This window comes from Camelus ferus, chromosome 1, assembly GCF_009834535.1.
Source record: "Camelus ferus isolate YT-003-E chromosome 1, BCGSAC_Cfer_1.0, whole genome shotgun sequence".
Taxonomy (NCBI): Eukaryota; Metazoa; Chordata; class Mammalia; order Artiodactyla; family Camelidae; genus Camelus; species Camelus ferus.
Window position 1 is genome coordinate 47642001 of NC_045696.1, and position 20034 is coordinate 47662034.

The window sequence follows — 20034 nt, forward strand, 5'->3', positions numbered from 1 at the left end:
GAACTAGCAACAACTGACAGGCCTGAGGTCACTCGGCTCATAAACAGAGCCAAGACCTGAAGTTAGGCATCCTGATACCAGTCCGGTGCACTGTCCACCACACCCCACCTTCTGTAAGGAGCCCCTAAGCATCCTTACCTCTGTTCTGCTGTCTAAAACAATCACTGCCCTCTACATCTGCCTAATAAACAGAGCTCTTTCAAAAGCAAAAAATCTGACTACCATTAGCTGTTAATTTCTCAGTTTCTCCCACACTGAAGGGCTATCAATCCAAAATGCAAGCAGGAGATCAAAGTAGTTCAAATACCTTTGAACTAAGAATCAGTCTCATATTCTGGATCTAGCTTTATTCCTACTGTGTTTCTGCGACCTCAGTCAGACAGGCAATATAGTTTGGTAACAGAGTGAGGGGTCTGGAGCCTGTGTCGGCTGGAATCACAGTTCTGCAGATTCCTAACTCCTTCCTTGGCAATTTACTTCTCTGTGCCTCAGCTTCCTCATCTCTAAAACAGGACTCATAGCAATCACAGGAAGGTCATGAGGATTAAACGAGTCAGTACGTTCAAGGCATCTCTAAGGACGGCTCATTCTAACTGCTATTATCATTTAATCCTTCCATTCATCCTTCTCATTTAAGTTCCCCCATGTATGTAATATATACAGTTACAGTAATCATTCAGGGTAGTTTTAGAATTCACCAAAATATATATAACTATGGAAATCTTGGGGAAGAAATTGGAGAGGAAAAAGCAATTGGACATATGAAAAATATGCAACTGTCACTTACTATGAAAAAGTCTGTGGTGATCAAATGGTGTATTCAGAACTAAGCAGCAGACAAATCCTGAAGCAAATAAAGTGTGAGCTTCAGGCTCCGCCCTTACACAGGCCCCCTTCATGGTCCTGTCCCTGACTTCATAGTTATAATTTTGCATTTTCTTTTTAGAAGGAGATCCCCCAAAATGTATAAACCGCAGACTTTAAAGCACTAGATCTGCCATTGTTCAGAAGTATTATAAGTAATACTTAGCTATTTTCAAATGCTAGGTGCTATTCCTAGTGGTCTTGGCTAGAAGACCTTCCTTGAGGATTCTCGGAAGAGAGGAAGGATGACTCTTTGGCAAAGCAAAAGACATGGACAAACACTGGTTATTTCTCTAGGACTGGATTAGACACCACACCCTTTGTTAGAGGCTGAGCCTGGCCAGGCAAGACTGATGGAAGGAGTGGGAGGGTTAAACCACATATCGGTAAAGGACAAGGTGGAAAATGTAACTCAAATGAGATTAAGTTTAAATTCTGCTCAAGCCTACAGGAGTTAGGACAGGAGAAGGCACCAGATTCAAACCAAGAATATGATCAGGAGACAAAGGTTAACTCGAGAGGCATGAGCTATGGGGTTTAAGTGAAAAATTAGAAAAATCATGAAGTACAATTCTTTAAACTGAATTCAAAATGTAAAGGTGGGTCCTGAGTAAGAAGTGAGATTAGATCTAACAGGATGAGAAACAGGAATCAGGCTCGGGGGAGGACATAGCAGTGCTGGCGCTCTGAGGTACACACTCAGAGGCACAGAGTTCCTTTAGAGGAAACCAGGGAGGAGCCTGCCCCTGGAAGGAAGCCAAACACCTGTCCCTGACTCCGAGCAGAGTCAGGAAATAGACCCTGAGGTGCATCCAGGGTGCAAGGCAACCTCTGACTGTTCCTGAGTAGCATGCATGCTGGTCGAAAACTGGCTGTATGTACAGTTCAGGTGCTTAAGGAATGATTGCAGGGCAGAGATCAAATAGGTACATTTGCAGCAAAACCCAAATTAGTCTTCTCTCCAGTGAAAGCCATTTCAGGTAACACACCTGAACCTCCACTTCTCTCTCCATCTCTGCGGATGTGAACAGGAAGGACTGACTGACATGCAGAGAGGGATGTAATGTGGCAAGACCACTTGCCACCGTCAAAGCTACTTCTGTCCTTCTTGGAGGAAGGATGAGTTCCCTCTGGACTTGAATTCCTATTGGCCTTCCTAATATTTGGTCACTTCTGTAAAACCAGGAACGGACAACAATGGATGATATTTCCTGGTCTCAACCTCCAGGGCAAAAGAGGGTGACTTATGAAGCCAGGAGCAGGAACTATCCTAGTCTCCCCACACCACACTGTGCCCTGAAGCCACGTTGTTCTGATGCCCCGTAACTGCTGGTACTATCCTGGTTTGTTTAGTAAACTACAGCGGCATTCTGTCAGGCAGTGTGGCATCAGCTCCTCAAGAAATGATGAAGAAGATAAACTGGAGGACCACTTTTTCACACCATATGCAAAAATAAACTCAAAATAGATTAAAGACTTAAATGTAACCATAAAACTGCAAGAAGAAAACATGCAATATGTTCTTTGACATCAGTCCTAGCAAATTTTTTTCTGGACATTTCTCCTCAGACAACGGCAACAAAAGCAAAAATAAACAAATGGGACTACATCAAACGAAAAAGCTTTTGTACAGCGAAGGAAACCATCAACAAAAGGAAAAGGCAATTTACTGAATGGAAGAAGGTATTTGTAAATGATATTATCTGATAAGGGGTTAATACCCAAAATATATAAAGGACTCATACAACTCTATATCAAAAAACAAACAACCTGTTTAAAAAATGGGCAAGGGACCTGAATAGACATTTTCCCAAAGACACACAGATGGCCAACTGACACACAAAAAGATTCTTGATATGACTAATCATTAGGGAAATGAAAATCAAAACTAGAAAGAGATACCACCTCACACCTGTTAGAATGGCTATTCTCAAAAAGATAAACAAACAAACAAACAACAAAAAAAACCAACTCTTTGTGAGGATGCAGAGTAAATGGAAACCTGGCACACTGTTGGTAAAAATGTAAACTGGTGCAGCCACTATGGAAAACAGTATGGACATTCTTCAAAAAACTAAAAACAGAACTATTACATGATCCAGCAATTCTACTTTGGGATATTTATATGAAGAAAACAAACATACTAATTTAAAAAAATATATTACCCCTATGTTCACTGCAGTACTATTTACAAAATCAAATATATGGAAACAACCTAAATGTCCGTGAATAGATGAACAAATAAAGAAAATGTGGCATACACACACACACACACACACACAAACACACACACACACACACACACACACAATGGAATATTACTCAGCCATAAAAGAGAAGGAAGTCTTACCATTTGTGAGAATGCGGATGGACCTAGAGGGTATTAAGCTAAGTAAAATAAGTCAAAGACAAAGACAAATACCATATGATCTCACTTATATGTGGAATCTAAAAAACCAAACAAACAAACAAAGCAAAACAGAGATTCATAGACAAAGAGAACAAACTGGTGGCTGCCAGAGGGGAAGGGGGCAAGGACGTGGGCCAAATAGGTGAAAGGGATTAAGAGGTACAAACCTCCAGTTATAAAATAAGTTAAGTCCGGAGGATCTTAATGTACAGCATTAGAGGATGTAATACACAGTCAATAATACTGTAATAACTCTGTATGGTGGCAGATGGTAGCTAGACTTATCATGGTGATCATTTTGTAAATATAAAAATATTGAATCATTATGTTGTACACCTGAAACTAATATAATACTGTATCAATTATAATTCAATAAGAAAAAAAGAATTTGGACAAGTAAACCAAGCTAAGAAGTTGAACAGCTACTGTTCAACAGGTACTGTGCCCAACACGGAGCCAGATGTGGTGGTGGGAGATAAATGAGAAAATGAACGTGATACCTGCCCTCAACGAGTTTTCATGAGCAGTAACAACTCATTTGCTATGCTGTGAACACGGGGCCCACAGGTGTGAGTATATTATGCATTATTCCTTTTGGAAAAGCAATGCATCACCATATAGAAATGAGATTTTTGTAGCAAGAGTAATAAAGTAAAACATTTCAATTACACTGAGTACAACAGCCCCTTGTTAGAAAGGGTCTTTAGGTGTCATAAATTTCAGATTATGGCAGTTTACGTAAGGAGGCTGAAAAGTACTCTTGATGAACAAATATATTTTCTAAGGAAACTGTCCCCGTAGTTATATAAATCTGAAATCTCAGCATCCTACATAATAATGACACATTAAAAAGATTAAATTCTAAATGGGAAAATGCGTTCACATTCTTCATTACAAAGCCGTACTCAGATATGCCATTTCAATTTGAAAAACACAGCTAAAAGTTCGACGAGTCCCTTTTGCTCTACATTTACTGCTAAAACAACCAAGGTGGGAATTGTCAGACGACACTGCTTCATTTTTTTGTGTCCACATGAGCACCACAAAAGAACAGAATGCTACTGCTGGAGTTCCTTTTCAACAGGCATGGCATTTATAAAGGCTATTCGTTTGATGCAAAGACTACGAACAAGACAAATAAAATCCAAATACAGTCCTTGTACTCCCATTCAAACGCAACACTTCATCCTGACCAAGCATAAGAACATTTTGGTCTCCAGTAATATCTGAAGAAGGTTTTCAGTCTAACCTACATAGCGTCAACCAATCCAATGCAAAATATTTATTATTTTTGAACCTATTTGTGAAGAATTTTGCATAAATCAATGTGTTCCTTCAATCTTTCACTTCTTGCTCATTAAAAACCTATTACATAAAAGGTCCAGGCCTAGGTGTTGTTGGGAATGCAAAGATGAATAAAAATAATCCCTTTCAAAAATCTTACAGTTGAATATAGGAGACAGATTAGGTACACAACTAACTATAATGCCAGATAGAAAGTGAAACATGCTCTTAAGACAGACACACATCAAGGGCAAAGGGAACTAGAAGGAAGGAGATATTTTCACAGGAAGGGAAATGACAGAAGACTTCATACAGCAATGACATTATTTTTGGATCTTGAAGGGCTAGGGAAGGGGCAGATGTTGTTTCAGACAAAATGGCAGGAATAAGGACACCCAGAGCAGCCCAGAAGGAAGACAGGGCAGCTCAGTGGGAGAATTCCACAGAAAGGAAGACATTGATACCAAAGAAGGACTAGTGTCAGATTAGAGAGAGCCTGGACAGTGGGATGAGAAATTAACATTAATCAGGGAAGATTAACCCAGAAAGACCTAAAGATACATAAGCAATACAGCACATATGCACAAACATACTGATTATATAAATACACTACCCATTAATTTATGTACAAATGGGTAAATGTAGAGTAGACTTCATTCAGGGAATCAAGCCATACACACACACACACACACACACACACACACACACACATTCATCATCTGCCTTATAATGATTTGAAGGCATTAAGTGGATTTAAAGTGGCACCAAAAAATCCTGAATGAAATGCACCTGTAATATATTCCATGTGCATGACAATAGAAGACAGATGAGACCAAGTTGTGAGTTAAAACTGAGAACTGGGTGAAACAGGACTGGAGAGAGTCCTTAAATGCAGAGGAACTGATTTTGTAACTCTACAGTTTTAAAATTCTTGTCTAGGTTTACTGAAAAACAGAGTAACAATAACCCAGATGATATGCCATTAGTAGCTAAACAATCAAGAGTGACAATGAAAATGAAGATGCTTCATCACTTCGCCAGCAGGTGGCACTTGCCACTTGGTATAGAAAACAGCAGGTAATGAGGAAGGAGGGAAAACATGGAGCTGGGAATACTCATTCATCTACTCAGAAAGGAGACAGCAGAACGCCGGTCAGAAAGAAGCACAATTTGTGAAGAGGCTCTTGGCTTGTTGATACAGTTTATCAATTGCATCTTGGACTTGAGCCCTTCTATTAGGTTTACTGAACTTACACATTTCCCTTAACAAATAGGATTTGCATTATATCAGATTCTTGCCTTTGTAAATGTTCTTACATCCTTTTTGTATTTATTGTAGGAGACTGTGAGCAGAACAGTGCTGGAGTAGGCAAAAAAAAAAGACACAAAGTCCAACTTCACCATTTAAAGATGTGTGGATTGATTCAAGTTATTTTAATTCTCTGAAATTCACTTCCCTCTGTTGCTGTAACTGACAGAACTACTATAATGTTATGGGGCTTAAATACAATACTATCTGTGGAAATGATAGCTTTGGACCTAGTTATTTCATTCCCTCCCAGAGGATAAGATCTAATCACTGGGACACTTCATTTACCAGAACAGTTTTCAGACTCACTGTGAGTTTTCTCTACCTAGGGCATCCTGCAGAGGTGCCCCTAGAATTTAGACTTTGTCACTCTCCATACCAGTAGGGTGGATGAGGGGTGGAGAAGAGTCTGTAGCTACTGATTTCTGGTACTACTACAATAATATTACCTTTCCTACCATGATTCTATCCCTCCTGGTTGTCAGTGACACAGAACCAAAGAATCTAAGATCCAGAAAGGTCTCTGATTTGTCAAGCCAATTCTTCATTTTCCAGATCAGGATAACTTCTGCCATTAAAGGTGAAATGCAAGAGAGTAAGAAATGGGATGTGCAGATTCAGGTCATTTTTACATTTGCTCCCCAGGCTTAATCAGTGGGTAAGTGAGCACTGGTTGTAGTGGGAGGCAGGAAGAGAGAACAGGAGGTGAGCAAACCATCATTACATGGCATACATCTTCTTATTTCCTGATAATGAGAGAATGGGCACCACCGATGACACAGTGGAACCATGGTCATATTCTAGCCGTTATTTGGTTTTCCAGTGGTGTCTACCCTACACCTGATCACATCTGCACCAAACCTCAGTGGCACCAATGCCCTGTTTTTCTGATCTTCCCACCCTTGCCTGTGTCACAGCCTAACAGCACTTCTTCTAAAAGGCAGCCAGGAAGGAAGTAAATTCTCACTGAGCACTGGATGGTTTTGAGTATTTTTTTCTCACAGCAGGTAGCTGTCACCAACATAGTTCTTTTTAATATTTTATAAATTATTTCTGTGAAAAAGGGATTGCAGTCACCTTTCAGAGGTCTTCTATTCAGTAATTACCATATTTTATAATGAGTTACACAGTGTTTAAAAGACAGACCTGTCACACAAATGCTGTTTGTTTTTAAAAATACATAAGTTTAGCATGTGCCTTAAAACACTGTTCCCATGAAGAAACAAACTCACGCTTATCTCCAAGTCTTCACTTATAATGTTCTTCTCACCCGGAACACCCTGTCCTTCCCTCTTTTTACCTTAAACAGACTTCAAGATACAAGCTGAGGGCCGCTTCCTCTACAAAACTTTGTTTGAATGAAGCTTCCCTCACTATCTCCTTGTAATAAACTTCTAATCTAGTTTCAGCTACAGATCAGACAAGTATTGAACTAGTATTATCTTACAGTGGTTGCTAATTTTAAATGCTATTAGATTCAGTCCACAAAGGAGGGCATGTTTTATTTATTGGTTCAACAACTATCTACTGAGTACTTACTACATGCCAGGCAGTGTATTAGGTAATAGAGACTCATGATGTATAAAACCAAGACTATCCTTGCATTCAGGGGCCCTACATTCTGGTATCAGAATTACTCTGTATTCCCCACCATACCTAACACTGGACAGGCCCAAAGGCAAGTATGTGCTCAAAGACCACTTCAAAGTTAACTGGTTGCCCATGGCTGGGTGGAACCAAACTTCTCCTTGACTGCCAGGGCCAGTTAAGGGTACTGAGTACCTGCAGTGTGTTAAAGACTGTGAGAATTATTTTCACAAAAAGGAGGAGGGGAGGATGGTGAGGAATCTTTTATGCCCTTTGAACTGATGGGAGTAGGTTTCTATTTAAGCACTGCTAAACTTTGTCGTTTATATCTGAAATAGACTGAATCTATAAACCTGGAGCAAATTTTTACAAAAAAATCAACTACCAAGAAAGAAAGAATAAGATGGCTCAAATGTGTTACTCTATCAGTCTCCATCAAAATCTCTACCTCTAAGATGAATAAAACATCTGATACTAAACAAACAACAAGGTAATTAAGACATCATGACTGGCACCATCACTATCCAAGGGTCAGCTCTGACCTTGATAGTAAAAAAAAAAAATCCAGAGACTGCAATAAAGGTAAAAATCAATTCAGGATGTGCTGAATGCCTTCACAAAGCTACAAGGAGTGGTAAACAAAGTATGAAACAAAACAAATTAAGATATTGCACATTGAAAAGATCTGACTGCACCTAATTGTTTATTAAAATAACCACAGGTGCTGATATCTTTACTTCCGAGTGTAATTAAACCTGCAACTAGAAGCTCTAAGAATTGTGAAAAGTTGAGCCACTTTTAGGGGTTGAAGAATGCTTAGGAGAGTATGTTTCAAATGACTTTCAGAATCTTTCCCAAAAGACCCTGAGACTACAGGCTAAAAGGGGAGGTCAGGCTTTTCTGGTTGTGATCCCAGGTGGTGGCTGGACTCACACAGCAGATCCCTCATGAAGTGGGAGGGAGACGAAGACGAAGCTGAGGTAGAAAAGAAAGTTTATCTTCTAAGAACTCAAGAATACAGTTCATAATCAGCTGTTAAGCTTGGGTGTCTTAACTCCCACTCAGAAAGGGAATTTTCTATTCAGATGAGCATTTTCTTTCCTGACAACTTCACAGGAGTCAAGACATTTGGGCATATGGTGCTGACCTCCTCAGCTTCTATTTGAGGAACCTGACAGGCTACACAATTTAAAAATGCTGAATTGGGGTGCTAAATCTATGAACAGAGATGTAATTACTTTATTAGTTAGGAGATTAAAACAGTAATTCTGCATGCCACTTTTTCTTTCACTTGCAATTGTCATGGTTACCTACATTTACTGATAGTAATGTTTTATTTATTGCATTTTCTTAACAATTAAATATGACTTTGAGTTCCTGTATTAATGGGCTAACATTTTTTAAAAGAACAACTCTTTACCTCAAAAATCTACCCTCAGGGAGGAAGCCTAATGAAATAAAAAGAGTCTAGTCTTTGGCATCATACAGACCTGTATCCCAGTCTTGACCATGTGACCTTCGACACTCTGGCTGACCTCCACGAGGCTGTATGCACATCCTAGAGTGGAAATATATTCCCCTGTTCCTCATACACACTGTTATGTAGATGGACTTAGGTAACATGTATAAAATACATTATTATTTGAAGATTTCTCCCCTCCTGGACCCCTGAAGCCCTTGTATCACCTCTAGAACAGTCCTTGGATCCAAAATTTAAAGAAGGTGACAAAAAAGATAGAAAAAAGAGGCTGCACATTTTACTTAGGTAAACCACATGTAGTCATGAAACCAACAGCTCCAGAGTCTGGTAGATTTGGGAAAGAATTACTAACTGCTCACCTGTCGAGGCTGTTCTGCCAGTCGATTCTGATACCTTTGGACTGACTCTCGAAGTTGCTTCTCTTTCTCAGTTTTTGATGGTGGTACTGTGTTCATAGTGCCCAGAGGGATGGAAGGCAGACGTTCCATCTGACAACAACTTTTCACAGTCAGCAAGGACAAGAGACAATGTCAGGAGGAAATATACAATTATTTTTACTGCCTGTAAAAAATTATGTACTTCTACAAAGAGTAACTCTCTGGCTTATATCCAAATCTCAAATGCCGCATTTCTCACATAGAGCATGGTACTGAGTGTTTAGGTAATACATGACTTTAAATCTCCAGGCTGCGTGGAAAAGAACTTAATGGAAAATGTGGTGGGTAGGATATATTTACAAGAATGGGAGAATATTCATTATTTACTAATGCTTCATTTATCATTCATTATCATGAAATGAGGCCTTCTGCAAAAATGTTTTTTAGATAACCAAAGCTTACCTCATTACTGGCAAACATTTTTTTCACAGAAAAATTTGGGATAGGAATCTATATATCTCTCTAAAATATACCAAATAATTCTGCTTCTGAAACCCTCGGATCCTTTGCTTGATGACTCAGGATGACTGTGAAGACCAGCGACTACGTGGTGGGATGCAGCACTCAGCGATGCCCTGGGCAGGGGCAGTGGGGTTACTGAGCCACGTGGGGGAGCCCTTTGTCCAGCTGCCTGGATGAGCCTGCCTGCAGCGTCCTAACAACCACGTCTCCCTGCTGCTGTCAGGGTGGCTGCTGCTGGTCGACACCCTGCTTCCCACCTTCACTGCTGTGATGTCTCTAATCATGAGCAGGTTAATACACGTATAACACAATCAAGTAGAACTGTGAGTAAATCGCAATAAACAAGCTGTGGATGGGGGCTTCCCTTATGGTTACAAAAAGTACTAAAGATTTTTGAGACATATGGTTGGGAAGGTTTGAGCCCTCTTTTTTTTTCTTTTCTATTCCTGGTTTCATGGCTATGTGCTGGAGAGCTGAGTTAGCCAAACTGTTGAATAACTGAGATGTATTTATTCACCTTGGTATGAAGGCTTGGCAGGGATCAGAAGTCCCACTCTCGCGGACAGGACCTCGATTCAGGGTGTGTCTGAGGATGTGCGGTGGTGGGGCAGAACGCAGAGGGAGGTCAGTTCCTAGAGCCTGCCTAACACAAGGGCTTTCCCTGATTGATAGGTGCCACAAAGCAGGGAAAGTGTGTGTTATAAAATAAATGAGCGCTAAGCCAGGAAAGGGAGGAGGAGGTTGACAACAGAGAGAGGGATGTCTCCCACCGGAAACAGTGCAGGGAAAATGAAGCCTCACACGCCCACTGTATTTCTCTATTTTTCAAGGCTGCAGCATATATTTTTCTTGCCCCCACCAACAGAGAAGTGTAAGGACTACAATCAAATTCAGGTACTACTGTGAAGAAACACTTAATTCCACCTACATATGGTATTTGTTTTTATTGTTATTTTCAAAAAAAGGTGGTAGGTAAACAAAACAGGGAACACCTACCTATATATATATAACCACCTGCAGTGTTCATTTAAAGACACCTGTGGGGTGGTACCTATACAGGTTTCTATTTCATTTGTGAAAAGAACCTTTTGGCAGCATTAAGTTTTTTACTTAGGAAAGAGAAACTTCAGGTATTTTATTAAAATGCAATCCATTCAATTGTCTTCAAAGATTTTTGGAAACAATTAGATTTTAATGTGCAATACAGACCATAGATATTTTTCAACATCCTTTTCAAAATTCAGACTTTTTGGTTTAGTCAAAAGATAGGCATCATTTTTACCCTGCTGGTGATCCCTATTTTCAATACAGATAAATGCACAGAATGAATGTAATGGAAGTGTATTGATGTCTATTTCCTGGGTACTGTGACAGAAATGTCTAGCTTCTCTCTGTGTCTAAAGTGGAAAACAAAAAGAGGCTTCAGTGGTCTGAAAAACAATGGCTCCATCTTACCCTGCCTGGGTCACCAACTCTGAATAATACCATTTGTAAAATGGTGTGTTTTGTCACCATAAAGTGTCTAGAATCAGGCTTCCTGAAATAAGGATCCCTTCAGAGGGTGGGTGGTGTGGTAAGGCAGAAAAAGTGCAGGGTTTGCATCAAAGTGCTTGGCTTCACATTTCAGGTCTAACGAGGAATCCTGGACAAGTCACTGGACTTCCCTTAGCCTCACTGTTTTCTCCTCGGAGAAATGAAATAAGTTCATACTGTTATTGGAAAGATGAGATGACATAATTGCTATGTAAGAGAGAGCTATTATTATGTTTCTTGCCTAAGTTCTGGGCAGACGTTGTTCATTCAAATACTGTTCATTGGTATTAACCTAGCTGACAATTGGCAATTAACTGCTGACCATAAACTACATTTTCTGTAAACACAGACAATGCCACCTTTCACCCTATTACTCTGTCCTTCCACCATCTGCCTAATAAATAAGTATACTTCACTTCTCATCACTTTAATACAGCTATTTTAAGTGATCCTGTCCAAATCCCACTGCACATTTATATCAGGGTTTTGCTATTTGGGAGCATATTCTCAAAGGATGCACAGTCCATCCAACCATGTTGAATCAGAGTACTGAGCGAGGCCCTCAGATCAACTTCTCTTCCCCTGGGAATCTTCATCTGCAGAGCTGTTTAATGATCTCCCGTAAAGGAAGTGTCAACTCACAAGTAACTGCCCTTGTAATCAGAAGTTTTTCTCTACATCTCCCATTTCTAAGTCTCTTGCTATCACTTTAAGCATATTTTTTGTCATAATCTTTTCAGTGGAAATGAAATACAGATGGTCAAAATTATGTCAGTATATTTAAAGAATCAAGGACTTAAGAAATTATAAATGTAAGAAGATTTTTTTGCATTTCAGGCTTTTAAGGTCCATCAGTTTTCTGTCAACATGGCAAATTTATCTTGCCTGTCGTCACAAGTGGCAGAATTTTGATGTGTAAGAGACAGAATTAATACAGCTTTGAAACTAATTTTACACTGTTCTGTGATGACATCATTTTTCAAGGAAAACAGGGCGAAAGTCTGCCTATTCAAGGACATTGGTGAGCTGAAGACAAGGGAGGCGATAGAGGACAGAATCCCAGTTCTGTGGGTTTGACAGTACCTAACACTGGTCTAAGAAGTCACAGATACACGGTTAGAACTGTGGGAAGAACCTAAATTCTCATGGCTTATGAGGGGGCCCTCAGAGACCAGGGACTTAAATAGTCCCTACAAGGGGCTATGCTAGGCCTAGAAAAGACGCAAAAGGTACCATTACTACCCTCCATTCTATGTGATGGTAAAGATGAGTTAAAGAGAGGTAATATCTTTTGTTCAAGGCTTCACAGCTAATGGAGCCAGGAGTCAAACCCTGGCAGGTGGCCCCAGAGTCTGAACTCTAAACGCTGTCCTACACTGTATCAAAGTTCCTAGCTCACGGTAAGTGATCATTATTATTAATTCCCCAGCCCACTTTTTTTTTTAACAGCTGGGGGTTTGAACAAATTTTATTTACATTTCCAAGCACAGCTCATTCCACACAGAAATTTTAAAAACAAAACCAAAACAACAAAACTTCTTTTAAAGAATACTTAGGTAAAAATAATAACAATAAAAATACTACATATCACACTATCCTTTTCTTAAAAGATTGTCATATATATATGCATACATATATATATTCAATTTATTTATTTTAATGGAGGTACAGGGGACGGAAACCAGGACCTCGTGCGTGCTAGGCACACGCTCTACCACAGAGCTACACCCTCCTCCCACATCAGACTATTCCTAATATTGGAACTGAGCTTTAACTTTGTTCCAAGTTAGGGCTGGAATCAGGTTAGGAGTCAGAAACCCGGGCCAGTGGCTTCATGAACAGGTTTCTCATGCCCCGACTTGGGCTTCAATTTCCACTTCTCTAAAATGAAGAAGTGAGACTAGATCAGTGTTTTAGAATCATGCTCCCTGGAGCTTTATACTCTAGCAGAAAGTAGGGAACAGAAGTGAGAAGTGGATACCTTTGGCCCCCAGATTTTCAGTCTCTAATGCAATCAGGACAGTTCTGTTTTTATCTGTTTCATATAGTTGGAGTCAGAGACATTTTATTTTGGGGGGGAAAAACAGGTTCTGAAAGCGAGAAAGGAAGATTGAAAAAAACCCCTGGGCCATGTAAAATCTAAGAGCCCCTGTCACCTCTGACAGTTTTCATTACTCTCTAAATATTATTAACCTGGGGACTCCAGGTGGAAGGGGTTTTAGTAGCAGTTTCTAAATATTTTCTTCTTTTTAATTTTTTTCAATTACTTTTCTTTTCAGGGCTGGATAAAAATAATCAAACAGGAGTTACTACCCTAATGTCTGTATTAGTAATATTGATCCACTTATCCAGGCCAAAGGACTTAGTACTCCATGGAAATGCAATGCTTGACTTAGGGGTGCCTTTGTTAAAGAGGAGTATTAACTCTCCCCTCTGCCAAGGAAAAGAATATAAGTCAAAAAGGGCTTGTAATAACATTGTCATTCATCAATATTTAATCAGTCTTTTTCCTGTTTTAGTTTGAACTTCTTCCTCCAAGAGCACAAAGCAATGAAATCAATATATGTCTTAAACAGAAAAAGCACATGATCTAACAGTTTAGTGCCTCTGGAGACACCCTCTAGGTAAAACTCCTGCACGATAAGATTGTATGTTGTGTGAAAACAAACTGGAAGGCAGAACTTTTAAACACCAGGTCGAGTTCTCCCAACAGTGGAAGCACAGAGCCGCACAGCCATTGTTTATAAAAAGTTACACCCAGGTCTCTTTCAACTTGATGGAAAAGAGCACTAACGAAATGCCCTTCCAGAGATGACAGCTACTATTGCTAAAATGTATCTATAGCTGACATTTTCCAGTTTCACACATGCATATTTTAGGAATTAGAAATGGATAAAGAATTTTAGAAAACTATCAAAAATTACCTGTTTTCCTGGAGATTAGGGTTATTAGCACAAATCCAGATGTCAAAAGATTCTTTCTCCTGGTAATGAGTAGAGGAAGGCAAGACTCTCCATTTAAGGCAAAGATCTAAAATCATCAAAGCAAAATCACACACAAGAAAGATCACAATCAGAAGTGAACCTATCAGAGTAGGATGTCAGACTGCATATACCAGAAGTATGAGATATCTTTCAATCCAATGACAAGTGAATCCTTGACACTATACCACTATATTTGGTGGCACAAACAGTTTAGGATTCTATGAGCTACCCAAGGACACCATCAATAAATTGTTGTTGCTGTTGCTGTTGTCACTATTATTGCTTAAGTTCTTTCCAGTTGGTTTCTGCTAGTTTCAGCCAAAAGAATCTTAAGTAATCCATCCCTTTTTATTTTTTCTTAAACTACATGAGACTTCCAGTGACTTGACTCCCGCATTTTTTCTGACCTGTTATCTAACTGCTGGCAACACCACTTTCCATCTCCAACCACACAACCACCATAACTAGGAAATCAAGCTCTCTCTACCATTTATACACTTCCTTGTTCTGTACTTTCAAAAGCTGCTCTTATCCTACTCTCCAGTCTCTATTTACTGACTACTTCGTCCATTTCTCCCTTTCAGTCCCTCTTTGCTTTTGCACCCTACCCTTTGCAGCCTATGCTTCACTTTACTCCTGAATTCCCTTCGGACACAGTGCTAATGGCTGTTAAGTAAATACTTCTCTCTGTTCATCTAAGATGGAGGCAGGGTGCACAGTAGTTAAGAATCTGAATAGCTCCATAATTACCACCTCAATGACCTAGGAAAAATTACTTCTCTCTGTTTCAGTATCATCACCTGTAAAAAGAGATTAATTTTAGTACTTACCTAAAAGGGTTACTAAGAATTAAATGAAATAATACTAATGATAAAAACCAACATTGCTCAATATTATTGGTAATAGTTAATTTTATGTGTCAATTTGACTGGACTATGGAGTGCCTGGATATTTGGTCAAACATTATTCTGAGTATATATGTAAGGGTCTTTTGGATGAGGTTAACATTTGAGTTGGTAGAATGAGTAAAGCAGATTGTTCTTCCTAATGTGGGTGAGCCTCAACAAATCAGTTGAAGGCATGAATAGAGCAAAAAAAGGCTGACTCTCTTAAGAGTAAGAGGGGCTTCTTTCTGACTGTCTTGAACTGGGACATTAGCTTTTCCCCACATTCCAAAGAACTAAAACATCAACTCTTCCTAGGTATCAAGCTTGTCAACATTTAGATTGAAAAGACATCATTGGCTCTTCTGGTTTTTAGGCCTTCAGATTGAAACTGAAATTAAACCATGGCTCTTCTGGGTCCCCAGCTTGCTGACAACAGATCTTGGGACTTGTAGCCTCCATAATTATGTGCACCAATTCTCTATAATTAATACCTATCTGTCTATCTACCTTTCCATCCATCCATTCATCCACCCATATGTTCATCTATTCTGCTGGTTCTGTTTCTCTGGAGAACTCTAGTATACTATCTTAAGCACTTGGTAAACTTTTACATGTGTTAATTAATTATATTTTCACTAAACTGTATAATGTAGCTACAAATACTAACCTCATTTTATAAATAAGAAAACTGAGGCTTAGAGAAGTTAAGGAATTGGCCCAATTTCATACAGCTCTCAGGTACTGGAGAATGGATTCTGGCAGTACCTTGCACATATCAAAAACACAGAGTGATTTTTAGCCATTCTTACTATCATTCAGGAGGTTGTTGCATATAGTCATCAATTTCCTCAATTATACCTTCTAAGTATCTGTCATGGGTGTTCCTCTTAAATCTCACTGCCATGCCTTTTCTCAGACATTTACAATTTCTCACCTGGATCCTGGATTATGCCTGTAGTATCATCAGAGGTCTGACCCTAATCTTTGCTCTAGCCCTCCCTCCAAATCATTCTGCCCTGAGCTGCCAGAGCAAGCTTACTGCAAGTGACATCTAACCAGTCAGGTCCTATTTAGACCACTCCAGGCTAAAGATTGGGGTATTCCTTCAGCCGTGTGTAAATAATTACACTATTTTGCACACTACAGTGTGCTTTTTTTTGTTTGTTTGCTTGACTGTCCTCCCCACTGGATGGCAGATTCCTTGCAGACAATAGGGACTGTCTTTAATTCTCTAACCCATGGTATAGTGGCTAGAAGACATATCCAAGGCAACAATAAGTGTTCAATGCTCCAATGATATCACTCTCTTTTTGAAAAGCTTCCAATGCCTCTCCATTGCTTATTAAAGTAAAAACTCCTTATCCTGGCATTCAAGGCCATTTAACATGTTTACTCAGCCTAATAGTTTTGTCTCATTATTTATTCATCATTCATTCATTCAGTAGTCAATTACTAAGTACCTACTATATATGTTAACACAGTGTTGAGTATTAAAAACAGGAAAATGACTGTTTCTATTATTCCATCACAAAAATATTAGCTGAAGGATACACCTGATACTAACACACACTTCCAGCTACAGCTCTGCCTTTCAAAAGTCCACCTCTGCCAGAAGCCTTGCTTCAACTTCCTCTTCCCCCTACTCTTTGAACCCCCAAAGAACTTTATGTCTCTTTCCCATCATTTACACTATTTTCACCTCTATTATAATTATTTGCATGCTCATCTTAACCTTTCTTCTAGACCTAAGTCTCCTTGAAAGCAAGAACCTTGTCTTACCCACCTTTGTCTTCTTCACACCCCATTTTTGACCCAATGATTTGTATATTAGGAACTCACTAAATGTTTGCTAACTGGAGTGGAATTCAACACTCACCACACTGAATGATGAATGGGATGGCCATGGCTTGTCTTCTGTGATACCGAACAGAATCTAAAGATCTCTCCACATCATTATTCGCATATCCAAATTCATTCCAAAACAATGTCAGATTTCTATTACCTGAAAAAAAAGGAAGAAAAAAGAAAGCAGGCAGAGAATAATGAAAGAATATAAAATCAATAAGATCAAGATGATAAGCAAAGAGAAGTTTGGATATAAACATATGTATATACAATATGATCTCAACTATGTAAAACTTAGTATATATATACAGAAATAAGAAATTAAAATATTAACATTGGTTTTCTCTGAGTACAGGTGAAATTTGTTTTCTGCTTTATACTCTCTTGCATTGTCCAAATTATATGTAATAAATATGCAATACCTTTATAATAAAACTAAACACAATTTCAGTTATAAAATAAATACCTACTTTTATTGTTGCAGTAAAATACATTGACATTTCAAATTTTTTTCTTAAATATTCCCAGGAGAGACTGTACTGATTAAACTTAACAGCCACCCTTAAGACTACTGATACAAATATTTATCATCTTGTCTCACATCCAGAGTTTCTATTTTCTCTCTTTCCCCCTTTCCTTCCAGTCTCTGTTGTTTATGTCCTACCCTCGCCCCAGACTCTAAACATCATCCTTGCTTAGAAACAGCACTTGTTGTGGAGGAATATGCAGGAGTCCTCCTTGAGAGGCAGTGTTTTTATTCTTTGATCCAGCAATTGCACCGCTAGGAATCTTTCCTACAAACACACAAAACAATGGCCATATATATTATAGCACTTTTTAAATAGCAAACAAACAAAACAAAAACAGAAACAAAACATCTGGAAGCAATGTAAAAGCCTAGAACAGGGAACTGATAAATCCCATTTCCAAACAAGGGAACACTAGGTAACCTTTAAAACACGGAGTTAGAGCCAAATTATTGTATTAAGATCTCCAAGAGAGAATTTTAATAGTAATTTTTTAAAGACATAAAACAGCATACCTAGCATAGTCAATTTTTGCAATGCAAAAAAGCATATACATATAAAATTTTGACAGACATACTTTTCTTTTCCTAAAAGGATACAAAAGAAAGTTTTAATAGCGGCTATCACTGGAGAAAGGGACAGTTTGAGAAGAGGTCAGGGGAAGGTACTTTCACTTTTTATTTTTTACTTTCTGAACATTTTGAATGTTTTTACACGTGCATGTATCACTTAAAAAATTTTTTTTGAAAAAAGAATCCACGTTTACCATTCTGTCCAATATGATAACCAACTGGCCACATGTGGCTACTGACCACTTGAAATGTGGCAGACATACATTTCATCAACGTACAAAGTTCAAAAAGTAAGGTTCTAAAATATATATCTTGGAAATAACATACATGAAATAGGGCCAGGCTTACATCAACCTTAACATATCACTGTGTAATCCAAGCAAAACACAAATAAACATCCTTACACCTAACTATTCCTGTTAAAATTTAGGTTCAGAATGCTACGTGCCTTTAAGACTAACAGGGAAGGGACTCAGTCTTCCAAAGGGGCTTTACAACTGGGCTGGGCTGACAGCCCACAAATTCTCAGGTCTCCTGCCTTGTTTTTTCACAAAATCCCTACCAGCTCGTACCTCAAATTTCACTTTGCATTCTGCTCCTTGGGCTTTTCTCAACTCAGACCCTACTTTTTCACTGCACACCAGATCCTGAAATACTCTTTGGGACAGGGCTCATGAGGTCCTGTCCTCTGAATTTCACATGAACTACTCAGCTCTTACTATGTTGAGGCATGAAGTGGTGTAGATTAAAGTCAGGTGACTTTGACCACTGTGTCTGCCACAAATTCACTGTGTAACTGTGGGAAGCCAGTAAATTTTCTTAACCATAAAGTAAATGTTTACAATAACTTGCCTTACATTGTTATCACTAAGAATAAATATGAAGGTGTATTAAAAACTATAGGGCCCTGAAGAAATTTAAGTTGCTGCTAATCTGTATTTGTTCTCTTTCTCATTGTTACTTCCCCAAGAAGACCTCACCTTTTCAAAGGAGGAACTGTGCTTTATCACTTTGCATGCCCTCAACTCAGAGATCAGCATCCTGCACCTAACAAGCCCTCAAAAAATGTTGCTGCACTCTTGACAAAACAGCTCATTGATGTGTTGTTCAGGATAAAATAAAATTTAAATAATATCTCTCCCTGAAAACATTAACTAAACACAATTAACACAACCCAGCAAACTTATAAAATGAGTATCAACTGTGAACCCCACCACGAGGATTTTAACAGAGGTAAAACTACTAGAATGTTAGAAATATAGACACACACCTCTTGAGTGTGGGTTGTTACGTGCTCTGTGATCACACCACTCTTACAACATTACACATTACATTTCAGTTCACTTTGATGCCTGTTTTTCCCTTTAGAGAGTGAAATCCTTGAAGACAATAGCTATGTTTAGGATTCTGTTTTCAGCAGCTGACACTCAGAGCTTAATGTTTACTTATAAGACTAAATAATACTAAAGGATTACTGGTTATCAAAGGCAGAAATGAGAACATTCAGTAGCCCAACATCTAATGATAGCTGACTGATAGAAGATATACTATTCAAAGTAGATATCAGGACAAAGAAAACAACCAGAGTTACTCAATCTGGGGATCAGAAATGGCTTTTCCTAACTGCCATGGGAACTTTGACTTTTTTCCTTCAGACAGAAGTTACTCCAATATGAACAATTTATAATATGTTATTAAAACAAATTTCCATGTAGTGGCCCCTAAAGACTAGGTAGATGCTTCAGCAAGTAGATAAGTACATTGGTCAGTGAAATGGCAGTGGGAAAAAACATATCACACCAGTTCCTGTTTTGTTCCATGTGTTACTCAGTTTGTAGATATTTATACAATTA

At 38.7% G+C, this 20034-nt stretch overlaps 1 protein-coding gene across 1 annotated transcript in view; it reads right to left on the bottom strand.

The window, feature by feature from the left end:
* The window catches only part of MORC1 (MORC family CW-type zinc finger 1), a 143973-nt gene that overhangs the window by 51323 nt on the left and 72616 nt on the right, over positions 1-20034 (bottom strand). Inside the window, 3 exon segments of the mRNA XM_014565682.2 lie at positions 9294-9432; positions 14291-14396; positions 17114-17239. Coding sequence (XP_014421168.2) covers positions 9294-9432; positions 14291-14396; positions 17114-17239 — 371 coding nt within the window.